General features: G+C 37.7%; 1 protein-coding gene across 4 annotated transcripts in view; it reads left to right on the forward strand.

The window, feature by feature from the left end:
- Positions 1 to 26084, forward strand: part of ksr2 (kinase suppressor of ras 2) — a 159740-nt gene that overhangs the window by 17580 nt on the left and 116076 nt on the right. For all 4 annotated transcript variants that reach the window (XM_051692674.1, XM_051692665.1, XM_051692650.1 and 1 more), the window contains exons 3-5: positions 712 to 862; positions 22926 to 22961; positions 23297 to 23828. In XM_051692674.1, the coding sequence (XP_051548634.1) occupies positions 712 to 862; positions 22926 to 22961; positions 23297 to 23828 (719 nt within the window). The remainder of the gene's footprint in view (positions 1 to 711; positions 863 to 22925; positions 22962 to 23296; positions 23829 to 26084) is intronic.

Below are 26084 nucleotides of genomic sequence, written 5' to 3' on the forward strand. Positions count from 1 at the left end.
TCACATTGGGGAAAACAAAAAAGGTGGGTTATAGAACGTCTTTCTCCTCTAGATTAGTAAACTATTGACCACGCAAAATTTCGAAAATTCATATAGGCTATATCGCGCTTGCAAATTCCCTATGGATAATGCACAAACATGACATAGATTTCTATAATTGTATCCAATTGTATCTGCATTAAAATACATGCAGATACATGCATACTACATTGTATTTGGATTAAAACATGCCATAAATACTTATCAATATAAATTGTTCACATTTAAAAAATTTTTTTTTTTATAAAATCGGAGTGGTGTGAATCTTAACTAAAGAAGTTTACAGACTTTTAAAGTAAATTTATTAAAAGTAAAATAGTCATTAAAATAAATTTTAAAGAAAATGCACGATAAATGTAAAGAAACAAATGTGTTAAGAAAATACAACCGGGCTTTAGTTTGAATAAATGGCCTTTTTGGACTGGGAAAAAAGTGTTGAGCACTGAAACCTATAGTATGTTTCCATAGTTCATTGAAATCTTTTATTTAAAAAGATCAAGATACAATTTTTCATGACATGACACCTTTAAAGATCTTGCTCGCATAACGGAAAGGCTGTATACGGTTGAACCCTGCAAAGTAAAAGTGTATTGTAAGGCACTTCGGAGTAAAGTGTCAGCTAAATGCCTTACTAGTAATTGTATGCGTTGTGTGTTTGTGTCTTTGTTTCAGGAAATCACTCCAGGTGAGCTAACCCTTGAGGCTCTGTTGGACATGTCTGATGAGCAGGTGTGCGAGTCGCTGCAGAAGTTTGGAGCGAGTGATGAAGAGTGTGCTCGTCTTAATGCCTCACTCACATGTCTACGATCAGCCCACAAATCAGGTGAGTTTACAAGACTCACAACCAAGACATCAAAAGTCTACAACCAGACTGTACTCATTCAGATCCAAATTACTGACATTTGACAGTGTTGGACAACACTTTACAAACACTATCTACAGTAAGCTACGATGTTAGTACAATTTATTTTGGTGCTTTTATTTAGTGAAAAATACAAAAATATGGAGACAAAAAGAAGACAAAGGACAGTGATTTGAATATTTTTGAATAAAATATTTGCACATAAAACATGTTGATATGAATTAAAGGCGATGGTCTGATTCAGATTTGTTTTATTGCCTGAGATAAGGATGTTTTACTGTTTTTGTTTTATTTTTATATTGTTAACAAAGTTTTATGTACAGAAATGTAAATTTTCTAAGCAGAAACCCATTTTGTATGTTTTGCGTACTGAACTACAACAGTACTTTAAAACTATTTCTAGGTCGCAGAATAAGAAGGCTATCAAAACCATTGATATTTGTAAATCATTTGATCTTTTTACCTTTGATTGATTGTCTTTTTTCTCTTCTTTCTGTCTTTCTTGATTTTTCAGTGCAATTAATATTTGTTCTGTTTTTAAACTGGTCTTTCAGTTTGTACCAGTACAGAAAATATGTTTACAGCCAGGAATGCACTTGTGCAGTATTTGTGCAGTATTTTTAGTGGTTGTAATTGTTAGTTTGTCTCTTTTATAGTTATGTGTTCATGTGATGGCTTAGATGTTCAGCTTCCATTGTTTTAAGTTCTTGTTTTGTGGGACTGTAAGCTATGGAGCACTTACCTCACATATTTACATTGTGTATTTATGGAAAGACCAGCAAATGAGAAGTCTTTTCCACAACTCAGTATATAAATGATAAATCAGAATTATTCGGTATTGTGTAGGCACTGAGTGATAACAAATCCGGTTATTTTTGTGTACATCTTACTATTTTAATGATAGTTTGCGCTTCAAATATATTGAAGTGTGAAGATCAAGTCCTGTAGTACCAGAAAACTTCCAGCAGAGGTCAACGCAACCCAGAGTTTGATTTAGTTTGGAGGACGTCCAAAGCCAATGTTTCACTACCATGTCGCTAGATTTAGTGACATCCGGGGCTTAGCCCACAAGAATCGTTCCTTCCATGACAGGGCCTGAAATTTGGCCGGGACTGCAAAATTCACAATTTAAATAATTCCCACAAGTTCCACGTTCGTAGAGCGGAACATTCCCACTCACCTTTATTCACTTTACAGTCCAGCTGTGAATTATTAAACCTATAAATACAAATTAACAAATCAAACTAATAAACTTGTTTTTGTATCAAACTGTAATTCCAGAAGATGCGTGAGGATCTCTCCCTCTCCGCCACGCAGCAGCGTGTTGAGCAGTTTAGTGTGATTGAATTAGTTATTGAATTTAAGATGTTATAGATTTATAAACCTTTCCAAACAAATTGGACATCCAAATGGCATCTCCGTTAGCAAGTGTTGCGATAAAACTATCACTCCTGTTTATAATTAACAAAGCTGTTAACATTCATGCTAACATCGTGACGTTGGAGCGATCTATAGTTCTGATGACTTTCATATCTTGGCGCTCCATCATCACTCGTAATGCAGCACATTTGACATGAAATACAGCAAAAATGCTTTGTGTATCAGCTGCATGGTGAAGAGAGACACTTAAACACCTGCTACATCTCTCATCATCTCCATCTCTTTAGTGTTCCATCCAAGCACGGAAATTAAAGGGGGCTCTAGGCAAACATGCCCCCTAAATTCAAAATATGGTGGCAAAAAATACCCCTGCGAAGAGTTCCTGTTTTTTTTTGATGACATCTGATAAAAGACTAGTTCCAAATACATACATTGTATTTTGATCTTCATTTGAATTTCGCCGAACATCATTTGTTTCGTGCCGCCAGTTGTGCAGATGTTGCCGAGTCCGTGGCAGGATGCCGGATGCTCGCGCCATAAACGTGCACAGACGGTCACTCCGCTTCTCGCTCCGCATCAGTTTGGTGTCATGCTCCCATGCTAAATTACCTGACCCTTCACTTCTTTCATTCAAAATCTACTGTCCTAGTGAATAACACTATCACTCCCTGTGCTATAGCCTACTTCCATGCCCATCGGCTCATATGCACCTGTCTGTTTGAAAAGCCTCCTCAGCTAGAAGCCAGAAGTGCAGGAGGGATGGATGTTATATATTTATTAAGATAATCAGGTCTGAGAGAACACAAAATATAATATAACCAAATGCTACAATGTAGTTAATAAAAATATTAACAAAAATATTATCTGGATAAATGTTTTTTGGACTTGGCTAGTGTCTCTATCTTGGCATCGAGCCGTTGGTTTATTGCTCCACCTATCTTCCTATTTCTCAATACAAAGGTGTGGTAACAGCAATGCTTTTGACTACTCTATAATGGCTAGTAGGCATTGCATATCAGTGCTACAGTGTTATGGTATATGGCTCCCATAGCGTCAGCTTCTGACGCAGCGTTCTCGGTTACTACATAACCTTGGTTCCCTGAAAGGAGGGAACGAGGCTCTGTTTAGCTGTGCCGTAGTGCCACAGCTACTGATTTTTTGCTGTCATGGGACAAGAGATACACACTCTCCTTCCCTTCAGTTGAAAAATCCTGATGGTGTAAAGTTGACTTCAGCTTACAGTGTATGCTCACAATGACGTCAGCATAGGTGGAGCGCTAAGGTTCACCAGCCAGTCAAATTGGTGTGATGGTATAGGGTTTCCAAGTCCTGCACCATGAAGGGTTTTCCCATAGGATCAGCTTGTGATGCAGCGTCTTGTTCCCTCCTTTCAGGGAACCAAGGTTATGTAGGAGCAGTTTTCCACAATTCGGCCCATTTAAAAGTAAATGTTTGCATAAAAACTTTTTATTGTTTCGAAAATGTGGAATTCCCTGAGACTCAGCTTTTGTTTTATAGTTTAAGTGCCTGTTGTATTAGTACAAATAACACATTTAACCTGATTTTAAGCAACAGGACAACAATTAAGTATCTTTATTTTTTATTTTTTGGTACTGTGTTATTAGTTTTTGTCTAGATCTCATAATTGCAACTCTTTAAAGAAAAAACATCCAGAAGTATTTTTCTTAGTTAAATGCAATGAGCTCAAGGGCTCTTTTTTTGTTTATTGTTTTTTTTACACATATACTGTGTGATAACCAGTAGCGGTTCTAGCTTGGATGGCGCCATGGGCAGCTGGGGGTTTGTGGGTGGTTGGAAATGAGATGGCTGGTGGAGTTCAGGGCACCTACTTATCTGTGGGATGCTGCTCCAGGGGGCTGCCCATGTCGCCCATGCCTAAATCAGACCTTGTTACTGTAATTTGAGTGTGTTTTTGCCACAGGAGGGCAGTGTAGTATCACACTCTGAAATACAGCACAGTTTGATAACAGGGTTAGGTAACGGCACACTTAATTTATCAAACTCTTTTGCATTATTTTATACCTCCACCACAAGGAGCTGATTAGAGTTGAAAAAGCCATTAAAGGGAGGTTTGATTGATAGAAATGTCTCTGCAGATGATGAATTCTCAGTCAATGCCAACACTGCTGTTGGTAGAAATTGATGACTGATGTCACATCTTATGAAGGACTTGTGCAAAGCATTTAATTCTGAACTGATCCATTCATCTGTTAAATTTAGACTGCTAAAGACAATGAGAGCATTTGCAAATCAGAAGTGTTACTTCGCCTTTCTGTCAGTTTCAAAATCCACTGACTGCCTTGTTAATGGATAATGCACACAAAGAGTAAACATTTTGGGTAAATATTGTTCAAAATAAATTGTCATTAATTTCAGAGACCTTATTTGCATCTAATTTGTTTTAATTAAATTATATCATATAAATATATTGGTATTATTTTGGCCATCAGCCAACCTGATTTGTAGGTACTGGCCATTAAAAACCCATATGATACTCTTTAAAATTGTCCAGTTCATGGTATTTTTGTTTTATACTTATTAGTTAATAATGACACAAGCACATTGTGTATAATATTTTGCCACCAAAACTTGGCCAACAGAGGGCAGCAAAGCTCTTTCATTTAGATTATACATTGCGTAAACGTTATAATAAGGGCTTAGAAAAAAACAAAACAAAGAATAATTCTGGCATGTTCTTTAGCTGGTGAATTATATCACATATAATAGAGCTACTTCGCATAAGCCTCATTGTGTTTTTCTTTTGCTGAACTTCTGTTTGAGTTAATGCTAGTTCTATTTGAGTGTTTGTTTACAGGCTTTCCCCCCATGTAGTCCAATTGTCACAACAGGTATCTCTGAAGTAATGAGATATAATGCAATTTGTTCTCATTGAAGCTCTTCCCTAATTCTACAGTACCCTCTCATCCTGTCTATCTTTCCTCTATTGAGTTAGTGCAGTCACCCTGGAGTGTCTGAATTTCCTCAAACACGGATTCCCTGCTATGATAGTGTTCAGAGAGCGCATTAACCACCAGTTGCACCACAGAAAGGATGATCAGCCTGGATTGCTTTGTTTAAAGAACAGCTTAAAGATGCTGTCGAGCTTTTAAGAGGCTTGTAGTATGCTGAGGACCCAGCACGAGTTTGTTCAGTGTCCAACGGAGAGGTGGTGCGGAGGGGCTGTGGGGGATTCCAGCCGCCAGGGGAGTGTGGTGTATAATTTAGAAATCACACCTGTCTTTATCTCGGGTTTTCTCTTTCAATTTCTCTTTCTCCGACAGTCTTTGTACTCTCCTTGTTCCCTGGTTTCTTTATTAAAACCCTGATTTGCCTACTTGTCTCTCTATCTCTCACTACAACTGAGCGATATAATAAAGAATCACTATATAATCATGAATATAATTTTGCTTGCAATATAAAAGTAAGCATCATCGTGAATATTGCGATGATTTTAATGTGCTTTTTATTTGGCCATTAAGTTAACGAGTATGAGAGGGTTATTATCAGTGTTGAATAAGTTACTCAAAAATCTAACCCACTACAAATTAGTAATTACTTCTCTAAAATTGTATTCATTTAACTTTACTGATTACTTCACCAAAAGTAATCACATTACAAATTACTTTACTTATAAGTTACTTTCTAAAACACTTTTCACAGAAACATTCAACAAATTAAAAATAAGGTTCATTGGTCATTGTTGTACATCTTTCACATATCAGTGTCAGCTTTCGCAGCTGTCACAGAAACACAAACAGAAATACGTATTAACTTATGAACTCATATTTTTAAAATATTATGCATAAATAATTAAAACAGCGAAAATGGTGATATAGTTGGTGGTAAGTTTGATTCAGTTCAAGCTCTCCAATGTGACTCGATTCAAAACTCACATATTGCTGTTTTTGCTATATGCTGTATATACTATATATATATATATATATATATATATATATATATTGCATATAAATGAAAATTATTGAATGTCATTTAGTTACAAAATGTGGAAAATATGCCTTTATTTTTTTATTTTATTTTTTTTACTATTTTTTGCTTACATTTATCAAATTAAAAATAAAATAAAATACAAATAAAAAGTCTAAAATGGTATTTTCCAGGCCTGGAAACATCATGGAAATTGTGATATACTGTTTTCTAGTTATACTCTTCTGTTAATACTGTATTTCATTGGCTAGATTTTTTGTTTGTGTTAATTAAAACATGCTTGCAAGCCATAACAACATCTGATTTGTGAGTGAGTTTTCTCTTGAGTCTGATCTTTTAAATGAACTGTTCAAACTAGTTCACAAATCGGTCTGAATGATTCATTAGCGAATTGATCTAAATCAAAATGATTCTTCAAAAGTCTTATCCAGAAATCACAAATGACTGGAAAGGGCATAGAACAGTCATGGAATAAATTGGTCTAAAAGTGTGGGAACCCTGTTTATTGTATGAACTCTTTTCACATTTCTGGGTTTGGAACACGAAACTAAACTATGGCAGGGTAAACCTCTATAGCGGGGAGAGGGAGAACATATGGATTTTTACATTCTCATTTGCTCCATAAGCAAAAGAAAAACTCCACTATTACGTTTCCACAACTTTCCAAAAGAGGAAATAAAATAGAGAGCACTGGATTACGGCAATCAGAACAGAGATAGGTGTCAAATTTACTGTCACTCTCTCAGGAGCTGTGTAAGAAACGTCATCACAGCAGTGGTAACTATTTTTCACAGTATAATGCTATAAATTTACACTAAAATTAATATATAAAAAACGATTGTTAGACTTACGCTGCTAAATAATGAATCATCTAGGTCTGTGAAAAGGATCTATATTATTTATTGCATTAAACATTCAGAATCTTTAGCTACATTGTCTGTTTGGTCAAAATTAGTGGTGCACAGATCAGGAAATTTGAGGCTGATACTGATCTCCGATTTTTTAACACTAAAAAGTGCCCTTTGCCACACTTTTGCAAGTTATATGCTGCAGTTATATGTTTATGCCCCACACTGTAAAATTACAGTAACACTTTACAAAAAGGTTCCATTTGTTAACATTATTTAACAACATTAGTTAACATAAACTTAATGTTACAACATATACTAATACGTTTTTAAACTCAAAAGTTGTATTAGTTAACATTAGTTAATGCACTATGGACTGACATGAACTAACAATAAAACAATATAAACCAATAAAAACAATTGTATTTTTATTAACTAACATTACGATTAATTAATGCTGTAAAAATATATTGTTCATTGTTTGTTCATGATACCTAATGCATTAACTAATGTTAACGAATGGAACCTTTTTATAAAGTTAACAAAATTACATTAAAATTACATTAATTGTGAATTGCTAACATTTATGTGTTTTGAAACAGTTATGAATAGTTCTGTTGTCAATATCAAAAGGTCATTGTGACATACTGGCAACCAGTAAAAACCATGAGAGCATCACACACAGCAGAGATATGCTCAAAAATAAGAAAGTTGTATCCATTACAAGCTCTAAAACTGCTCCAGTGAGAAATCATGAATATCAACATTTTGTTTACTGTCTTTGCCGTTTTGTTATAACACAAATCACTAATTTTTAAGCAAATGCGTGAAGACGCTGTGCCGTAAAGGTTAAATTGTAATTGCTGTGATTAGTTGTATTGTGACCAAAATTAATCGGATTTAAATTGGGATCCTCAGAATATCGTTGGGATGAGTGAATGGAGAGTCGGGTGCTGTGTGAGGTTCTGCCCGTCTCCGGCTGTGACATTTTCGGAACCGATTTGAGTCTTGGCTGCATTAAAATATTTCAGCTTGTGCGACTAGACCATATGCGACCGCCCGACCGGAAGTGATGTATTCATGCAAAACTAGCAGCGCGAAGTGAGAAATATCAATAGGTTTTGTCCTAAATTTTTTCTAAACACCTGTTACTTCTGTATTTTGGACAAATCAGAAATTATTGTTTACATTTGCAAATATCACAAAAAGCTTTTGGAATTACAGTAAACATGTGATTAAATGTGTACAGGTGTCATTTATTTCTGCACACGCAAAACCTACATATTTAAAATCACATCTATGAATTTCTGATTCATATTTGCTGAATTAGGGTTGTTGTATTATCATAATATCAACTATAAAAACTGTAATAGTGATAAATAATTCTATTAATAATAAATACTGTGAGTGATATTAATCCTGAATTTTATTGAATTCATTCATCTGCTCAACAAAATCACACACAGTAATGTCATTTTGAGGTAAACATTTGATAGCTTCTCCTTCAACGAACAAAATCCATTGCGAGCAAAATGACAATTCATCACGACTGCCACTAGGGGGAGAAAATGACGTATGACGTATGTGAATGTTGGAGACCCTGAAAGGGCAGCTTAAAGCTGAAAGTGATCACGCAAACAGTCTCTATCGCATACGTGTTCATCAAGTATACTCAGATTTGTATACGCGTGTTTATTTGTTGTTTAATTCGTTTTTATACCCGTTTGCAGTATCTTTATCCTCTCCGTGCTCACCAGTGTTGGGTGTAATGCATTACTAAGTAATTAATTACTGTAATTAAATTAATTTTTCATTGAAAAAAGTAAAGTAAGGGATTACTCTTAATTTTTTTAGTAATTTAATTACAGCAGGGGTTTGACTCTCATTAGAGATGTCTCCTAGCAACCCAATTGATAAACAATGCTGCAGCACTGGCATTTGTGCTTCAGGTTTACGATTATCAAAAGAGATAATAATGTTTTATACACCTGTTTCTGCAGGCGTTTGTTAAACAAGCTTTAGTATCATGTAATGTGGAAACGAACTCATTTATCGACATTACTTAATAAAGTGAATGTTTATCACTTACTTTGTATATCTCCCCGAGTGTCGACTTGTTTGTGTGACATCATGCCCCTGCATCTCGGCGAAATCGGAGTTGAGAATTTCTGCACAAGCCTACAAGATGTAATTCTGACTTAAAGATGCATTCCATTGCACTTTTCCTAATAGGAAGTTGTAAAATCCGACTTTCCGAGTTGAATGGAACGCAGCACTACTTTTCAAAACTTGATCCGTCACTGAATGCTCCAGCAGCCTAATTTACACTTAGAAAACTGCTGATGTTGCTATAACAATGCAAAAAGCACTTACCAATTTGCTTGAAGTGAAAATCAGTCCTCCTTTCCTGTTTAACAAATTAAGCAATCACACGGTCATGCAGAACATCTCAGGTTTGTAAATCCATAAGGATCTCTTTCTCAATGGCGATAGCGGTAGTAATGACAGTCGACTCGTCAGCAAAATCTGGCGCTCTTTGCTTTCAAATTACATCACTTAAAGCGTGATTGCGTCACTCAAGGCCAGCTAGATGGCCTCGACCAGGACATATCCTAAAGATCACACCCACCAAGAACAAATAAATCAATCTGATTGGCTGATGAATCTTACAATCTGACTTTAGTTGCTCATTCATTTGCACCATTGAGGGATTCTGTGTAAATTCTGAAGGCCTGAGGGGGTGGAGCTCATACTCACGCGCTGCTTCGGGCATGTGATTTGTGAAACAGTTGTCACACTTTGCTTGTAAGCATCAAGGAATACATTCTGACTGGATAAACTTTTCGTTTTTCTCTATTTGTTTGTAGATTAATTAAGAGTGGAAAGCGATTAAAAATACATAGGCAAAAAGGTGAAAGGATGAAATATATTTATTTATTTGGCATGTTAGGCCAGCAGAGAAGGCTTTGCTGGCACTGAGAATTCGCCACTGAATTCTATATAAAAATAATATAGTAATTTAACGTCTAATGTTAAAATGTATGTTTTCTAATTTAATGCAGCCCCCTTAAATTCTTTGGCCAGTTCATTAATAATTATTTGATTTTATTTGATTTATTTGAAAGAATTAAAAGAACAGTTTCATGTCTATCCTTGTGTTTTTCATCTGGTCGAGGTTGATCAGGGTTTTAGAAAGTAATTAGTAGTAATGCAATTACTTTTCAGAAAGAGTAATTAGTACAGTAATCTAATTACACTGAAGAAGATGTAATTAGTAGTTAGTCATTAATTACTTTTTTAGAGTAACTTACCCAGCACTGGTGCTCACTGCACACCGAGTCAGAATTACTACCGTAATGACTCTAGAAAATAGGCAACTTAATATTCATACATGTGTAATTCATACACATTTTTAAAAAACAGTCGGATGCAGTCAAGGGAAAGCACTCATTCATTAGAGTAGCAGTATGTGTGATTCACTGTGTGCTGCAAAAAAAATCATCCCTAAATCTAGGCATGATTGGCTGATCGCCGATCACAGATTGAAGTCGAAGATCAGATTTTGATCGGTGGCCAATCGGTGCACCCCTAGTCAAAATTATCGGCATTTAGAAGAAAAAAGATCACATTTTACATAAATAACATTGCCATAATACATACATATTGAGATATACTGTATATCAAAGATAATCCAAAAGCTAAAAAATATGAAAGTATATACAATAGTTTTGCTATATTACCTAGCTCACTCTCCTCACTAACCTGCAATCTTTGCTCCTTCATCTCAACATCTGTTTCCAGCCCTCTCATTTTCTCTCTTTTTTTCTCTCTCTTTCTCACTGTCTGGGTCTGCAACTACTAATGGGCATCTTGGAAAGGTATGAACATACTGTATAAGTAAAGGCCTCATCAAAAGAGCTTCTGGAATATGAGGGAAGAGGCAATGGTGTTGGACTAAACTGAATTTGTTATATTTAGTGAGAATGAGACCTCACACCTCTCTGCTCTCCAGAGCAAATAAATAATCAAATTAAACTGGGTGTCCTTGTAGGCAAACTAACGCAAATGAATCACTCTTAATCTACAGGGATTTTAGATTCAGAATCTCCAGAACCTGCTGAAGGTGGAAATCACACTGTAAAAAGTATACAGTTGTTACCTTAAGGAGCTATTTGTTTCTGATCTGACCATTAAAATGTACTTTTGTCAGTGAAACCTTTTGTAGTCAGATTCAGTGGCGTAACTACAGGCAGTGCAGGGTGTGCAGCCACACTGGGGCCCGGGGAGAGAGGGGGGCCCAAGACGGCCACCCGAAAGGAAGCACACTTGAAGTGCATTTCTGGGTTAGCTGACTAATTTGTTTTTTTTTTACAGTCTAGTTTAATTGTGCATATTTCCTCCAAATGCCTAAATTTTTTGATCACAGATATAAATACCTTACAGTAGTGGTCCGCTCAAATATGTCTTTATGAGTCTGTTGGTTTGGTGATGAGTCATACTCGGGATTCTAATTGTGACCTTATTTTACCCACAGTTCTCCATTTGCAAGCTTTCTCATGCTAAATGATGCTTATCTTCCTTATTAGTGTTAAAAGGGATGTTTATTCAGTTGCTAACAAAAGCAAAGCAGCTTTAGAAATAAAAAAACAATTTCTGGAGACCTTTTGCCACACATATTGTACTAATATACTTGAAAAGGTGGTTATTTTCATTAAAAGGCATACACAATGTACCCAAACCTTAACATTTAGGGCTCTATTTTTTTAAGCGTGCGAAGCTCAGCGCTACGTGCAACGACCATGCACTACGTCTTATCTACTTTTCATGAGAGCGCTACTTCTAAGTGCAATTTTCATACAAGCGTAAAGCACAAGTGGGGCTGGGTTTTTGCACTATCTATGGGTGTATGCGCGCAAACTGTGGGTGTATTGTACGTTAATGAAGTGGCGCAAACACAATTTGCTATTTTCCTGAGAAATAGATTATTGCGCTAAGACGTTTTAGAGGCTATATACACACTACAAAGTGTATTTCAGGAGTGCCTGTGAAACATGAATCCCACCAGTTTAACCTGTTTTGTGTTCGCTGTTTTTAAGCAAAGAGATTATCCACCAGAGATGTATAATCATCCATATAATCATCCGGCAATGTTTAGTTAGCTGCTGTCAACAGAATTACTGTGTTTTGTTTATGCGCGTGTTGTTAAACAGCTGTGCTCTGGGATCTACGGGTCACCCCGATACCGCAGGGCTTATGAGAGAAACTACAGTGGTGAGAGAGACTGGAATATATGAATGAATGAAGACACATTGCTCTGTTTGTGTGATTTACACCAGGAGAAGACGGACACATCTCACACACGCTACTGATCTCGTCATTAACAATTTTGTTCAGTTTGGTTCCGCACACACTATGTGGAATTTATGAAAATGAGGTTGTCATTACCTAAATATTTTGGGAGTAAATTTGGTTGTAGAATGCAGTTATCACTTTTTCAAACTGTGGTCACATATACACTACAGCTAAATTCGGTTGTCAGTTCACCTTTTAGTGCTCAATCCTGTTCTGTACACACACAGTTCGATAAAATACGGGAGTGACAACCGCATTCTACAACCAAATTAACTGCATTAGGGCCATGTACACACTAAAGTTTTGGAAGTGACAACCGTATTTAAAGGGATAGTTCACCTCAACATTAAAATGCTCTCATCATTTACTCACCCTCATGCCATCCCAGATGTGTAATACTTTCTTTCTTCTGCAGAACACAAATTTAGATTTTTAGAAGAATATTTCAGCTCCATGTGTTCTCACAAAGCAAGTGAATGGTGATCAGACATTTGTAGCTCCAAAAATCATATAAAGGAAACATAGAAGTAATCCTTAAGGCTCCAATATCTTCCATATCTGTTTAAATCCATATCTTCAGAAGTGATACAATAGGTGTGGGTGAGAAACAAATCAAAATGTAAGTGTTTTTTTTTACTCCAAATCTCTACTTTCATTTGTACATCTGTAAGTCACACGTGGTGCCTCTTTAATTTCACTTTCACATCTGAAAGTGAAAGTTAAAGTGGAGATTTAGAGTAAAAAGGACTTCAATATTGTTCTGTTTCTCTCCCACACCTATTATATTGCTTCTGAAGATATGGATTTAAACACTGGAGTCATATGGATTACTTTTATGTTTCCTTTTTGTGATTTTTGGAGCTACAAAGGTCTGATCACCATTCACTTGCATTGTATAGAATGTATAAAAATCTTTGTTTGTGTTCTGCAGAAGAAAGAATGTCATACACATCTGGGATGGCATGAGGGTGAGTAAATGATGAGAGAAATGTCATTTTTGGGTGACCTATCCCTTGTATTGCAGGAGTGAATCCCCTAAATGTTAATTCTTTGTGTATATGGAATACAGGAGTCAGTCCCGCAATTGTGATGATTAACAATCAATAACCATAGCAACGCTGCAGCGTCTCATGCCTCTGAACCACAAAAAAAAAAAAAAAAAAAAGAATGTCACCCGTTTAACTCGTTTTGTGTTCACTATGTTTGTGCAAAGAGATTATGCACCAGAGATGTATTATCAAATGGCAATGTTTAGTTGTTTTTGGATTAAATGTTTCAAAATCTATGGTGGCAATGAATCGTCTTGACACCTTTGTCAAGTTGTTTTGTGATTATAAAGGGAAGTGTCCCTTTATAATCACACATAGTCTTGTGATAATGACATTGTTGATTAAGATTCTAGTGGAAGGATCTATGCCTTCCTTTGTGATTTTTGTGAAAGGCACTGTTGCCAGGCAATGGATAAGACTGTAATTGCATTGTTTCAGAAATGTTTACTTGTTCTCATTAGGATTTGCTGGATCATTATCAGTCAACTTTGATTCTTTCTTTCGTTTTCTGGCTTAGAAAGTATATCACTAAAAAGATAGTTCACCCAAAAAATGAAAATTCTGTTATCATTCACTCACCCTCATGTTGCATCAAACCCACATGATTTTCTTTTTTCTGTGGAACACAAAAAAAGATGTTAGGCAAATTGTTAGTCTCAATCACCATTCACTTGCATTGCATCTTTTCCCATAAAATGCAAGAGAATGAATGGTGACTGAGGCTAACATGATGCTTGACATCTTCTTTTGTGTTCCACATTAAATGTGACCAGACCCACTTTATATTAGGTGGCCTTAACTACTATGTATTTAACCATTTGATACTAAGTACTTATTATGTACATACATGTTGTTGCATTGTAATTACATCTAAAGTACTTGCATTTAATTACATTTGTAGTTAACTTTACCCCTAACCCTAACCCATCCCTTACTCCAAAACCTAACTCTTACCCCTAACCCTACCCTTACTCCTAAACCTACCTGTACCTAAACCTCAGTAGCAGCAAATGTGGGAATTTTGCAGAACAACATGTAGTTACACAGTAAATGCATAGTCTTGTATGTACTTAATGTTAGTACATAGTAGTTAAGGCCACCTAATATAAAGTGTGACCATGTGATAATTAAACTCTACCGGGGAAGAATGTTTATAACACTTTTACCAGGCTATGTACATCTTCAAGTGAGATCAATCATGAAGAATGAAATCTTTTACATCTGCTGTTTTTTTTTTTTTTGTAATAAGATACATTCATCATTTCAGAAGAACAAACACAGGAATTATTGATAGCCGAAGCCAGGCCACAATCTATTGTACAACAGACAGATTAATTTGCACCTTTCTGTAGCAAGACAGAGGTGAATCTTGAGGTTGAAAATTGACAATAGACAAAAACAAAAACAAATACATAATATAAAACAGGGGCGTTTGGAGCAAAATCTGTTTTTATCTTTGCAGTATATTCACAATATCTGTGCATTTGAGGGATTGTTCACCCAAAAATGAAAATTCTGTCATTATTCACTCACCGTCATGTTCCTCCATACTTGAATGGCTTGCTTTCATCCATAGAACACAAAAGGAGATGTTAAGTAGAATGAATACACTGCTCTTTCCTATGCAATGAAAGTGAACTGTGATTTTAAACTATCAAGCTCCAATAAAGTAACATTAAGAGTCCATTTGACTTGTGTGCTATATTCCAAGTTTTCTGAAGTCATATAATAGCTTTGAGTGAGGAACAAACCAGAATTTAAGTCGTTATTTACTGAAAATCTTCTCCTCCTCTACCTGAGCTCGCATATCTAATTCATGCTTGCGAACGTTTAAACCTGTGGCTTTCAAATGTGTTGTGCCAGGTTTGACTAATGTCAATGGACTGATCATGATGCAATAGATGAATAAATGATGGATGAATTATAATTTCATTGGGTAAACTGTTTCCTTAAGAGGATACAGTCAGGTCAGGCTAATATTGACTCTGGTTAATGTCACACTTTTGAGACATTTAGGTTGATTGTATCTGTGAAACACTGTTTATTTGTCAAGCCTGATTTCATGAAAATGACATGACTGTGGCGACAATTTTGGCTCCAGTTCCGAGACGAAATGTCCACTAAGTGGCGCTAAAAGCAAGGTAAATGTTCTCCCAAACAGATAAGACTTTAGATGAATGCTCTATTGAGTTTAAGTCAACAAAACCTACTTCCCTACCCTTAACCTTAACACAGCCTAAACCTAACCGATAGTGTCATAAAAAGCAATTTTGAGATGAAGAACGCAATTGCTGAAGCAACCACGTCATTTTGTGCAGTTTTATCGTGCCCAAACAAGCTTTTAAATGTTGTTGGTTTTTAAATTGCGCTATAGTAAAAGTGTTTAGATGTCCTAAGATAGTATTTTGTAAAGAACAGTGCAAAAAAATAAGTGTTTATGAACTGATAATCTGCTAGTTTATTTCTGATTTTGTGAAAGGAAATAAAAGTAATTCTTGTTTTAGCGCCTTTACTGTTTATTTCACCAAGAAACTGCAGCGAGACGAATGAGCCACGTACATGTTATTTTCAAAAAATGTAGTTATAGTTACATGATTCAATGAGAACAGGTTTGGTTTTGTCAGACCCCACAAATTATATGAAAGGAAGAGCAGAATGTAGTTTAATGTTCCTCTGGGGCCATACAAAGTCGTCAGATAAACTTATCAACTAGCCAGTTAGCGATTTCTCAAAAGTGTAAGGTGCTTGACATCACAGACTTCACATAACTCCTGGCGGGTCAAGCAGTAGCCATGTCTGGAACTTTAAAACTTCAAGTAGCTTGTTTGTCATCTCGCTTGTAATTAAAAATGCTCATCTGAGCATTTTCCAGGCCATGTGAGGACTGTGAGAAGTGTCCTCCAGCTGTGACCACTGGACCCCTCCTTAGGAGTGGCAAACACTTATCTCCCATCATGCTCAAATAGTGGAAGTGTGTCCCCAGAAGCAAATATGTCTTGTAAGGGTGTGAGGGGTGCTGGGTTGTCAAGGACCCTTGGCCTTAGTTGAGTGTAGGACACTGTGCCCACTAAGCCACAGACCAGGTGAAAACCACAAGCCCTCAGCGTTGTTTGTTCATGTTTAGAGTTTCTGGAGTGTGTATTGTGGGTTCCATAACGGCTCCATTATTATTGATGTTGCATGTGTAGCAGCCTCAGGAATGGATCAGTGTACACTTTTTGTTAAGAATATTTTCAGATTGTGCCATTCTACTGTATCTACAATGGAATTGTATTTTAAATCTTAACATGCATTTTGTAAACATGTATTTAATGTGAAATAGGCCTGAAACCAGTGTCAGAAATTATCTTTTTCAATAAAGGGCAAAAATTGCCCCCTGGATTTGATTTTCAGGGCATGTTTTTACATTTTACAATATAAAATACTGGACCATATTGTGTCATGCTTTTATTCAAATACTTCTATTAATTCAATTTGTTAACATACGTTCTCTATGAATAAATAGATTGAGAATCTGATGTGTTATCATTCATGTAGCTTACTGTAAACATATCAGCTTTAACTTGCTCAATAAGATTCTCTTCAAACTGGCGCTCACATGAAAGTAGTAGACTTAAAAGAGGAAACGGACCGTAGAAGAGGATTTATCCTAATGCCAGATGTAGCACCCCTTGCAGGAATTCTGAGAATGCAACTTCTTCTGCAGAACACAAACAAAGCTTTTTAGAAGAATATCTCAGTCCTGTTGTGCTCACAATGCAAGTGAATGGTGACCAGAACTCAGAAAGTCCATAAAGGCAGCATAAAAGTAATCCATATGACTCCAGTGGTTAAATCCATGTCTTCAGAAGTAATATGATAGGTGTGGGTGAGAAACAGATCAATATTTAAGTCCTTTTTTAATGATAAATCTCCACGTTTTACCTTTTGAATGTAAAAGTCAAAGTCACTTCCACACCAAAAAGTAGAAGTGAAAGTGAAAATGTAGATTTACAGTAAAAAAGTAAAAAAGGATCTGTTTCTCACCCACACCTATCATATCACTTAAGAAGATATGGAGACTTATGGAGTACTGTTATGCTCCCTTTATGTGCTTTTTGGACCTTCTGAGTTCTGGTCACCATTCACTTGCATTGTGAATACCAACAGAGCTGAGATATTCTTCTAGTAATCTTCATTTGTGCTCTGCTGAAGAAAGAAAGTCATGGGTGAACTTTCCCTTTTAAATGAAATTTAACTATTTTTACAATAAACCTATTTGACCAGTTTGAAAAAGGATTGATGTCCTGTAGCACATTTCACTGTGTCTGGGCTTCCATTTGTCCTCCTGTCTTTTAGCTGTTCTAAATAAAGATGACATCAATCAGATCACAGCTGCATATCTGCTCTCCCAGAGAAGAAGAAATTTCATGTTACTCTAGCATTTAATTTCAGCGTACTTTTTCAGTCTTTTCCTGAAAATGCATAATATAAACCAGGTTAAACCGGAAAGAACTCCACAAACTCCAGACTTTAGACATGTTTAATGACAATATGTTAGTTCTGTATGTTCACAGTAATGCAGAGTTTAAGGCAATAGTTCACACAAAAATGTTAATTCTGTTATTATTTATTCAGCCTCATGTCATTCCAACCTCATAGGACTTTCTTCTGTGGAACACAGAAGGAGAAAGTTTGAGTAATGCACTGGCTGCTCTTTTCCATGCAGTTACAATGAATGGGGACTGGATCATTCAATCTTGAAAAATGACACAAAAGCATCTTAAATAAAAAAAGATGTCCATCCACTGTATTCCAGGCCTTTTGAAGCCATATATTTGTTTTTGGAACAGACCAAAATTAAGTTGTTATTTACTGATAACCTTCCCCTCTAATGAGCTGTTAACTAGTGAGTCAGTGAATTGAACTCCAGAACCGGAACAGATTTGTGAATGAATTATTCTGGTTTTATTCAGGAATTATTCTGGAATTATAAATGGTTTTGTGAACTGGATTAATAGATTCTTTAAAAAAATCTGACTCAAAAAAGTGATTCGTTAATGAATCAGACATCACTTCTCTTGTGAGCATGCCAAGGAAAGCTAGAAGACTTGGAACATAGGGCAATGTGGAGCCTGACAGCACCAATCGACATTCACACTTCATTATAAAGAAATGAGAGGCCGGGATATTCTTCAGAAATTCACCTTTTGTGTTCCATGGGGAAAAAAAAGAAGTTGTATGGGTTTGGAATGACAGGAAGGTGAGTAAATAATCACAGGATTTAAATTTTGGGGTGAACTATCCCTTTAATTTCAAAGCAGAACAGCACTCATGTGAAAGAGAGTGGAAAGAGAGATGGAGGGAATATTAAAAAGACAGCATGATGTAGGTTTCTCATCCTGCGGGACAAAAGGTGGATCACTAAAACATAAAGTTCACTAAGTGCTTTGTGTTTGTGCCATTTCATAGAGAGAGAAAAATTATCTTTTACTTTCCCTGTCACTATTTCTTCTGCATGTATGGTGTGGGTGATTCCATTATAATGGGGATTAGAGTCCAAATGACAGATTCATAGAGGGTTAAATAAGAAGTCCAATCACACTAAAAAATTGGTCTGAAAAGTGAATATGGGAGAAATTACCTTAAATACGAATATAATCTGATATATTTTCAGAATCGGAATCAGAATCAGCTTTATTGCCAAGTATGCTTACACACACAAGGAATTTGTCTTGGTGACAGGAGCTTCCAGTTTACAACAATACAAAAACAATACAAAAACAGCAGCAAGACAGATAATAATAAAAAATAAAAAATAATTATACACATACGTACATACACACACACATACACATATGTAGTGCAAATCTAATAAAAATCTGTTATTTGTTATGTACAGTGCAAAATACAAATCTGTTATGTACAGTGCAATTTTTTTTTTTTTTTTTTTTAGAGGAATGAAATGGCAGAAGAGGTTGGATGTGTTGGATAAATATAAAAAAGACTAAACTGTGTATTGCACATAGTTATTGCTCAATGGGTCAATTTAACTGTTTGTGAGATGGATAGCCTGAGGGAAAAAACTGTTCCTGTGCCTGACGGTTCTGGTGCTCAGAGCTCTGAAGTGTCGGCCAGAAGGCAACAGTTCAAAAAGGTACTGGGCAGGGTGAGTGGGGTCCAGAGTGATTTTTCCATTTCCTCACTCTGGAAGTGTATAGTTTTTTGAAAGGGGGGGGGGGGGGGGGAGCAGGGGGCAACCAATAATCCTCTCAGCAGTCCAAATTGTCCTTTGTAGTCTTCTGATGTCTGATTTCGGAACTGAACCAAACCAGACAGTTATTGAAGTGCAGAGGACAGACTCAATGACCGCTGAGTAGAACTGTATCAGCAGCGCCTGTGGCAGGCTGAACTTAAACAACTGGGGAAGGAAGTACAACCTCTGCTGGGCCTTTTTCACAATGGAGTCAATGTGTGTCTCCCACTTCAGGTCCTGTGAGATGGTAGTGTCCAGGAACATGAATGACTCCACTGCTGCCACAGTGCTGTTTAGAATGGTGAGGAGGGTCAATGTTGTGGTGTTCCTCCTAAAGTCCACAATCATCTCCACCGTTTTGAGCGTGTTCAGCTTAAGGTTGTTTTGACTGCACCAGACAGCCAGCTGTTCAACTTCCCTTCTGTATGCAGACTCATCGTCATCTCGGATGAGGCCGATGACAGTGGTGTCATCTGCAAACTTCAGGAGCTTGACAGAGGGGTCCTTGACAATGCAGTCATTGGTGTAGAGGGAGAAGAGTAGTGGGGAGAGCACACATCCCTGGGGAGCACCAGTGCTGATTGTACAGGTGCTGGAAGTGAGTTTCCCCTGTCTCACAAGCTGCTGCCTGTCCATCAGAAAGCTGGTAATCCACTGACAGATAGACATGGGAACAGAGAGTTGGTGTAATTTATTCTGGAGTATAGCTGGGATGATGGTGTTGAAAGCCGATCTGAAGTCCACAAAAAGGATCCTTGCATATGTCCCTGGTCTATCCAGAGGTTGCAGGATATGATGCAATCCCATGTTGACTGCATCATCCACAGACCTGTTTGCTCGATAAGCAAATTGAAGGGGATCTAGAAAGGGTCCAGTGATGTTCTTCAGGTGGGCCAACACCAGTCTCTCATATGATTTCATGACCACAGACGTCAGGGCGAAAGGTCTGTAGTCATTAAGTCCTGTGATTTTGGTGTCTTTGGGACAGGAATAATGATTGAGCGTTTGAAGCAGCATAGGACTTCACACTGCTCCAGTGATCTATTGAAGATCTGTGTGAAGATGGGGGCCAGCTGGTTAGCACAGGATCGAAGACACGCTGGTGAGACGCCATCTGGGCCTGAAGCTTCCCTCGTCTTTTGTTTCCGAAAGAAGTGGCTCACATCATCTTCACAGATCTTAAGTGCAGGTTGAGTAGCAGGAGGGGTGTTGCAGGAGGTGTTGGTGTTTGTGTGAAGTGAAGGTCAGATTGGGTGTGGGGTGTGAGATTGGGCCTTTCAAATCTGCAGTAGAACACATTCAGGTTGTCAGCCAGTTGTTGGTCCACCACAGGGTTGGGGGTAGGAGTCCTGTAATTTGTGAGTTGTTTCATGCCACTCCACACTGATGCAGAGTCATTAGCTGAAAACTTGTTTTCCAGCTTCTCAGAGTATCTTCTTTTAGCCACTCTGATTTCCTGGTTCAGTGTGTTCCTGGCCTGATTGTACAAGACTTTATCCCCACCCCTGTAAGCATCCTCTTTGGCCTGACGAAGCTGCCTGAGCTCTGCTGTAAACAATGGTTTGTCATTGTTGAACTTTAAATAAGTCCTAGTAGGAATGCACATATCCTCACAGAAACTGATATGTAACAGTATCTGTGAGCTCGTCCAGGTCTGTGGCTGCAGCCTCAAAAACACTCCAATCCGTGCAATCGAAGCAGGCTTGTAATTCCCGCTCTGTTTCATTGGTCCATCTCTTTACAGTCCTTACTACTGGCTTGGTTGATTTTAATTTCTGCCTGTAGGTTGGAAGAAGATGAACCAGACAGTGATCAGAGAGTCCCAAAGCTGCTCTAGGGACAGAGCGATATGCATCCTTTATTGTTGTGTAGCAGTGATCCAGTATGTTCCTGTCTCTGATTGGGCATGTAATGTACTCTTTGTATTTGGGCAGTTCACTTGTGAGATTTGCTTTGTTAAAATCCCCAAGAATAATAATAACTGAGTCTGGGTATTGTTGTTCTGTGTCTTTGATTTGATCAGCCAGCTGTTGCAGCGCGGCATTCAAACATGCATTTGGCACGATATACACACTCACCAAAATAAATGAGGAAAACTCCCGCTGCAAGAGCGCTTCCAAATTAGGACAGCACATCCTCTTTAACGTTGTTACATCTGTACACCAACTTTCATTGATGTAAAAGCATGTTCCACCGCCTCTCGTTTTCCCGTTAACTCCGCGATGCTATTCACTCTGAACAGCTGAAAGCCCGGCAGATGTAAAGCGTTGTCCGGAATGGATTCACTCAGCCAGGTTTCTGTGAAGCACAAGGCAGCAGAGTTTGAAAAGTCCTTGTTTGTACGGGTGAGATGTAGTTCATCCATTTTGTTAGGAAGAGAGTGGAGATTTGCTAGATGAATGCTCGGCAGCGCTGTTCGAAATCCACGCCGATGGAGCCTGACCAGCGCACCTGCTCATCTCCCTCGCCTGCATCTCATAGCGCATTTAAACAACACAGCTGCGCCACTAAAATGTCCAGCAAAACGTCTGAATATTCAAAAACCGGGAAAAGGTTGTCTGGTATATGCTGCCGAATGTTCTGACTGGAAAAATATTACTAAACACAGGACAAACACACAAAAACAACAAAAGAACTGAAGAGCTACACACCGAGGCGGCCATCCGCGGCGCCATCTTGATGATACAGAGAAGTCCAATCACACAAAAAAATAAAAAACTACAAGTCAAAATCATGGTCTGAAAAGTGAATATGGGAGAAATTACCTTAAATACGAATATAATCTGATACATTTGACAAATTATATGAAAATGATACTTATAGAATGGACTTTGAACTAAAATGCATAAAAAAAAAAAAAAAATTGAAAGTTGTTTAACTTATCATTAGAGATCCATTTTGTTTAAAATTATTTATAAATATTCTGTATTAAATATAGCCTACATTAAGTTCCGTTGACACCTGTTTATTTCCATGGAAAGTCAGCATTATTATTTTAAATGGTAATTTGTTAATCGACAGCATGTCACAAGTGTTTGAGTTTTATTTAACCCAGAATATTCCTTTAATTTCTTCATTACAGAAATATTTTATTTAGAAAGGTACTTTTTAATATTTAGGTAAATATACTAAATATGTATTTGTATTTGAATATGTAGTAGTAAGTGATATGTATTATGTTTTCTTCTTTTAAGACCAACTTGAGGACGACAAATTACACAATAATGGAGGTGAGGCGCCATCAGTTGTTTCTTCCTTTTCTTTTTGAAGTCTGTCTGTTTTCATCATTCTCGTATGTCTGCTTTAGTGATCATACATTTCAAATTCACTTTACACTAAGTCATGCATTTCCCTTTCATCTTTCTCTGTCTGTTTGCCATGATAGATGCTGTCTGAGTTCTCTTCACTGTTGACATCCCTTATCTGGCACTTGGTATTAAACTCATTTTCACCTCTTCTCTTCTCTTCTCTTCTCTTCTCTTCTCTTCAGCATCTTGTTCCTTTTCTACCTTATGCTGTACCTTGTTTTATTTTTGTATATTTTAAACCCACAATCTGTCCACAGGATCCAGTGGTAACCTGTCCAAGCAGGACTGGTCCATTCAGTGGCCCACTTCTGAGTCGGGTAAAGAGAACACCCCAGTGGGGCCAGCAGACCACAGTCAATGGGTCCGCCTCCAGCTCTCCCAGAGCCCCAAATTGCACTCCCGCTACAGCCAGCACTTGTGCCAGAGCCCACAGGCACTGGCACCCCCTTTCTACTCCCCTCACCCACAGTCCCAGGCAGATCGCCTAAACGTGGACCCTCACTCCGGCCTCTTTCCTTCCCCTCTGGATATAGGACATCACTCTCTCCCTCCATCCCCAAGACAAAGACACTTCGCCAGCACCCCTCCGCGGACTCCCTTAGTAGTGAACACCATGACCCCTCCAGGAACGCCGCAGGTCAGGCGCAGGAATAAAATTAAGGCCCCTGGAACTCCACCGCCGGCTAGCCGGAAGCTCATCCACCTTCTGCCGGGGTTCACGGCCCTACACCGCAGCAAATCTCATGAGTTTCAGCTGGGAAACAGAGTAGATGATGCACAGACACCGAAGTGAGTTATACAGGATTCAGTGTAATACATTATGCAATGCATTTTAAATGTTGATTTTAAATATATATATATATATATATATATATATATATATTCTTTTTTTTATGTGAATGCCACATCTTAGTTACTCTCAAACTCAGCAAAACCTGACAAAAAAAAAGACATAAAAGGTGTGATCCAGATGCAAGGCCTAAAGGTAGGCAGCAAAATGATGCTGCCTTCAAAGATAGGCAGCATCACATACATCCTTCACAGATAAGTTGGGATGGGAATCATAAGGAATTAAAATGCTTTTGATTAGGTACTTTTGAGTAAGCTCAAAATAATTAATCCTTACTATATTATACCATATCCGATATTTTGTTATATACTGTATATGCAACTGGAGCCAGCTTTGTGGTACAGTATGTGTAAACCTCACTCCCCTGGCCTCAAGAGGTGCACTACCTCCTTGTTAGTGCACCCGCCTCCCATGCCAGCTGACGCCGGTTTGAATCCCGCTCGGAGCGGGCCGAGAAGGAGCGGTTACATATATATTATGAACATTGTCATATGAACAGCTGTCTCTCAATGTACAACATAACACAATTTCAGTTCTTGGTTAAATCGAGTCAAATATGAGTGAAAGTATTGAGTGAATCTGATTTTAAATTCAGTAACTACGCAGACTGGTTCTGTGAATGAATGAGCTGTTTTATAATGATGATTCTTCTGCTGAGTGCTTTTTGTGTGGCGTGATTAACCATTTTTGAAGTTGCTGCCTATGTACATAGATCATCTCAAATCAATAAGAATGCTGCCTGTAAGCAGGGCTGTTTCTGAGCATATGGGGGCCCACTTGGGGCCCTAAGTAAAATCCTACTTGGAGTGATTTAGGCCCACCCATGAATGACACCACAATACAGTCTTCAACAAATTTGAATATTTTACCTTAAAATTGGGATATATTTAGCCAACTATACAAAACGCAAAAATTAACAATAAATTAACAATAAATAACTGTACAAATTAACAATAAATGACTACAAATAACAAATAATAACTATATAATAACAGGACACAACTGCAAAACATTAGCTAACTTGTTGCAATTTAAAGCTGACATTCATTACTTACCGCTGGTCTGGCTGCATTTCTCCTTCTTTTCCTTTTTCTTTTTTCTGCTCCCGACTTGAAGGTTCGATTCATGATGATGACGAAAAGCCCTAGCTAAAACTCTCTCCTTGCAGTTACATTTTCCCTTGCCTCTCGGGCCACAACTGTCTAATTGTTCCATAACAGCTGCCTGAGTCTTACTCACAGCTTTTAATATATATATATATATATGTATGTATATATATATATATATATATATATATATATACTGATCAGCCACAACATTAAAACCACCTGCCTAATATTGTGTAGGTCCCCCTCGTGCTGCCAAAACAGCGCCAACCTGCATCTCAGAATAGCATTCTGAGATGCTATTCTTCTCACCACAATTGTACAGAGCGGTTATCTGAGTTACCGTAGACTTTGTCAGTTCGAACCAGTCTGGCCATTCTCTGTTGACCTCTCTCATCAACATGGCATTTCCGTCCACAGAACTGCTGCTCACTGGATGTTTTTTGTTTTTGGCACCATTCTGAGTAAATTCTAGAGACTGTTGTGTGTGAAAATCCCAGGAGATCACCAGTTACAGAAATACTCAAACCAGCCCGTTTGGCACCAACAATCATGCTGTGGTCCAAATCACTGAGATCACATTTTCCCCATTCTGATGGTTGATGTAAACATTAACTGAAGCTCCTGACCCGTATCTGCATGATTTTATGCAGTGCACTGCTACCAGATGATTGGCTGATTAGATAACCGCATGGATGATTGTTGGTACCAGGTGGGCTGGTTTGAGTATTTCTGTAACTGCTGATCTCCTGGGATTTTGACACTGTGACGAGGAGGAGGGCGGGGCCGGGCCAGACTATGCACACCCTGCCCCCAGTTGGGCTAATCAGCTGAGGAGAGGGATAAATGCGGTAGAACGCAGCAGTTCAGGAGAGAGAGAGCCACATGCAGCTGCCATGTGTGTTTGTGTTTGTGTTTGTGTCTTTTTGTTTAAATTAAATATTATTTTGACTGTTCAGCCGGTTCCCGCCTCCTCCTTTCCCATCCATAACCTGTGTTACACACACACAACAGTCTCTAGAATTTACTCCAAATGGTGCCAAAAACAAAAAACATTCAGTGAGCTGCAGTTCTGTGGATGGAAATGCC

The sequence above is a fragment of the Myxocyprinus asiaticus genome, chromosome 4 (genome assembly GCF_019703515.2).
Source record: "Myxocyprinus asiaticus isolate MX2 ecotype Aquarium Trade chromosome 4, UBuf_Myxa_2, whole genome shotgun sequence".
Classification (NCBI taxonomy): Eukaryota; Metazoa; Chordata; class Actinopteri; order Cypriniformes; family Catostomidae; genus Myxocyprinus; species Myxocyprinus asiaticus.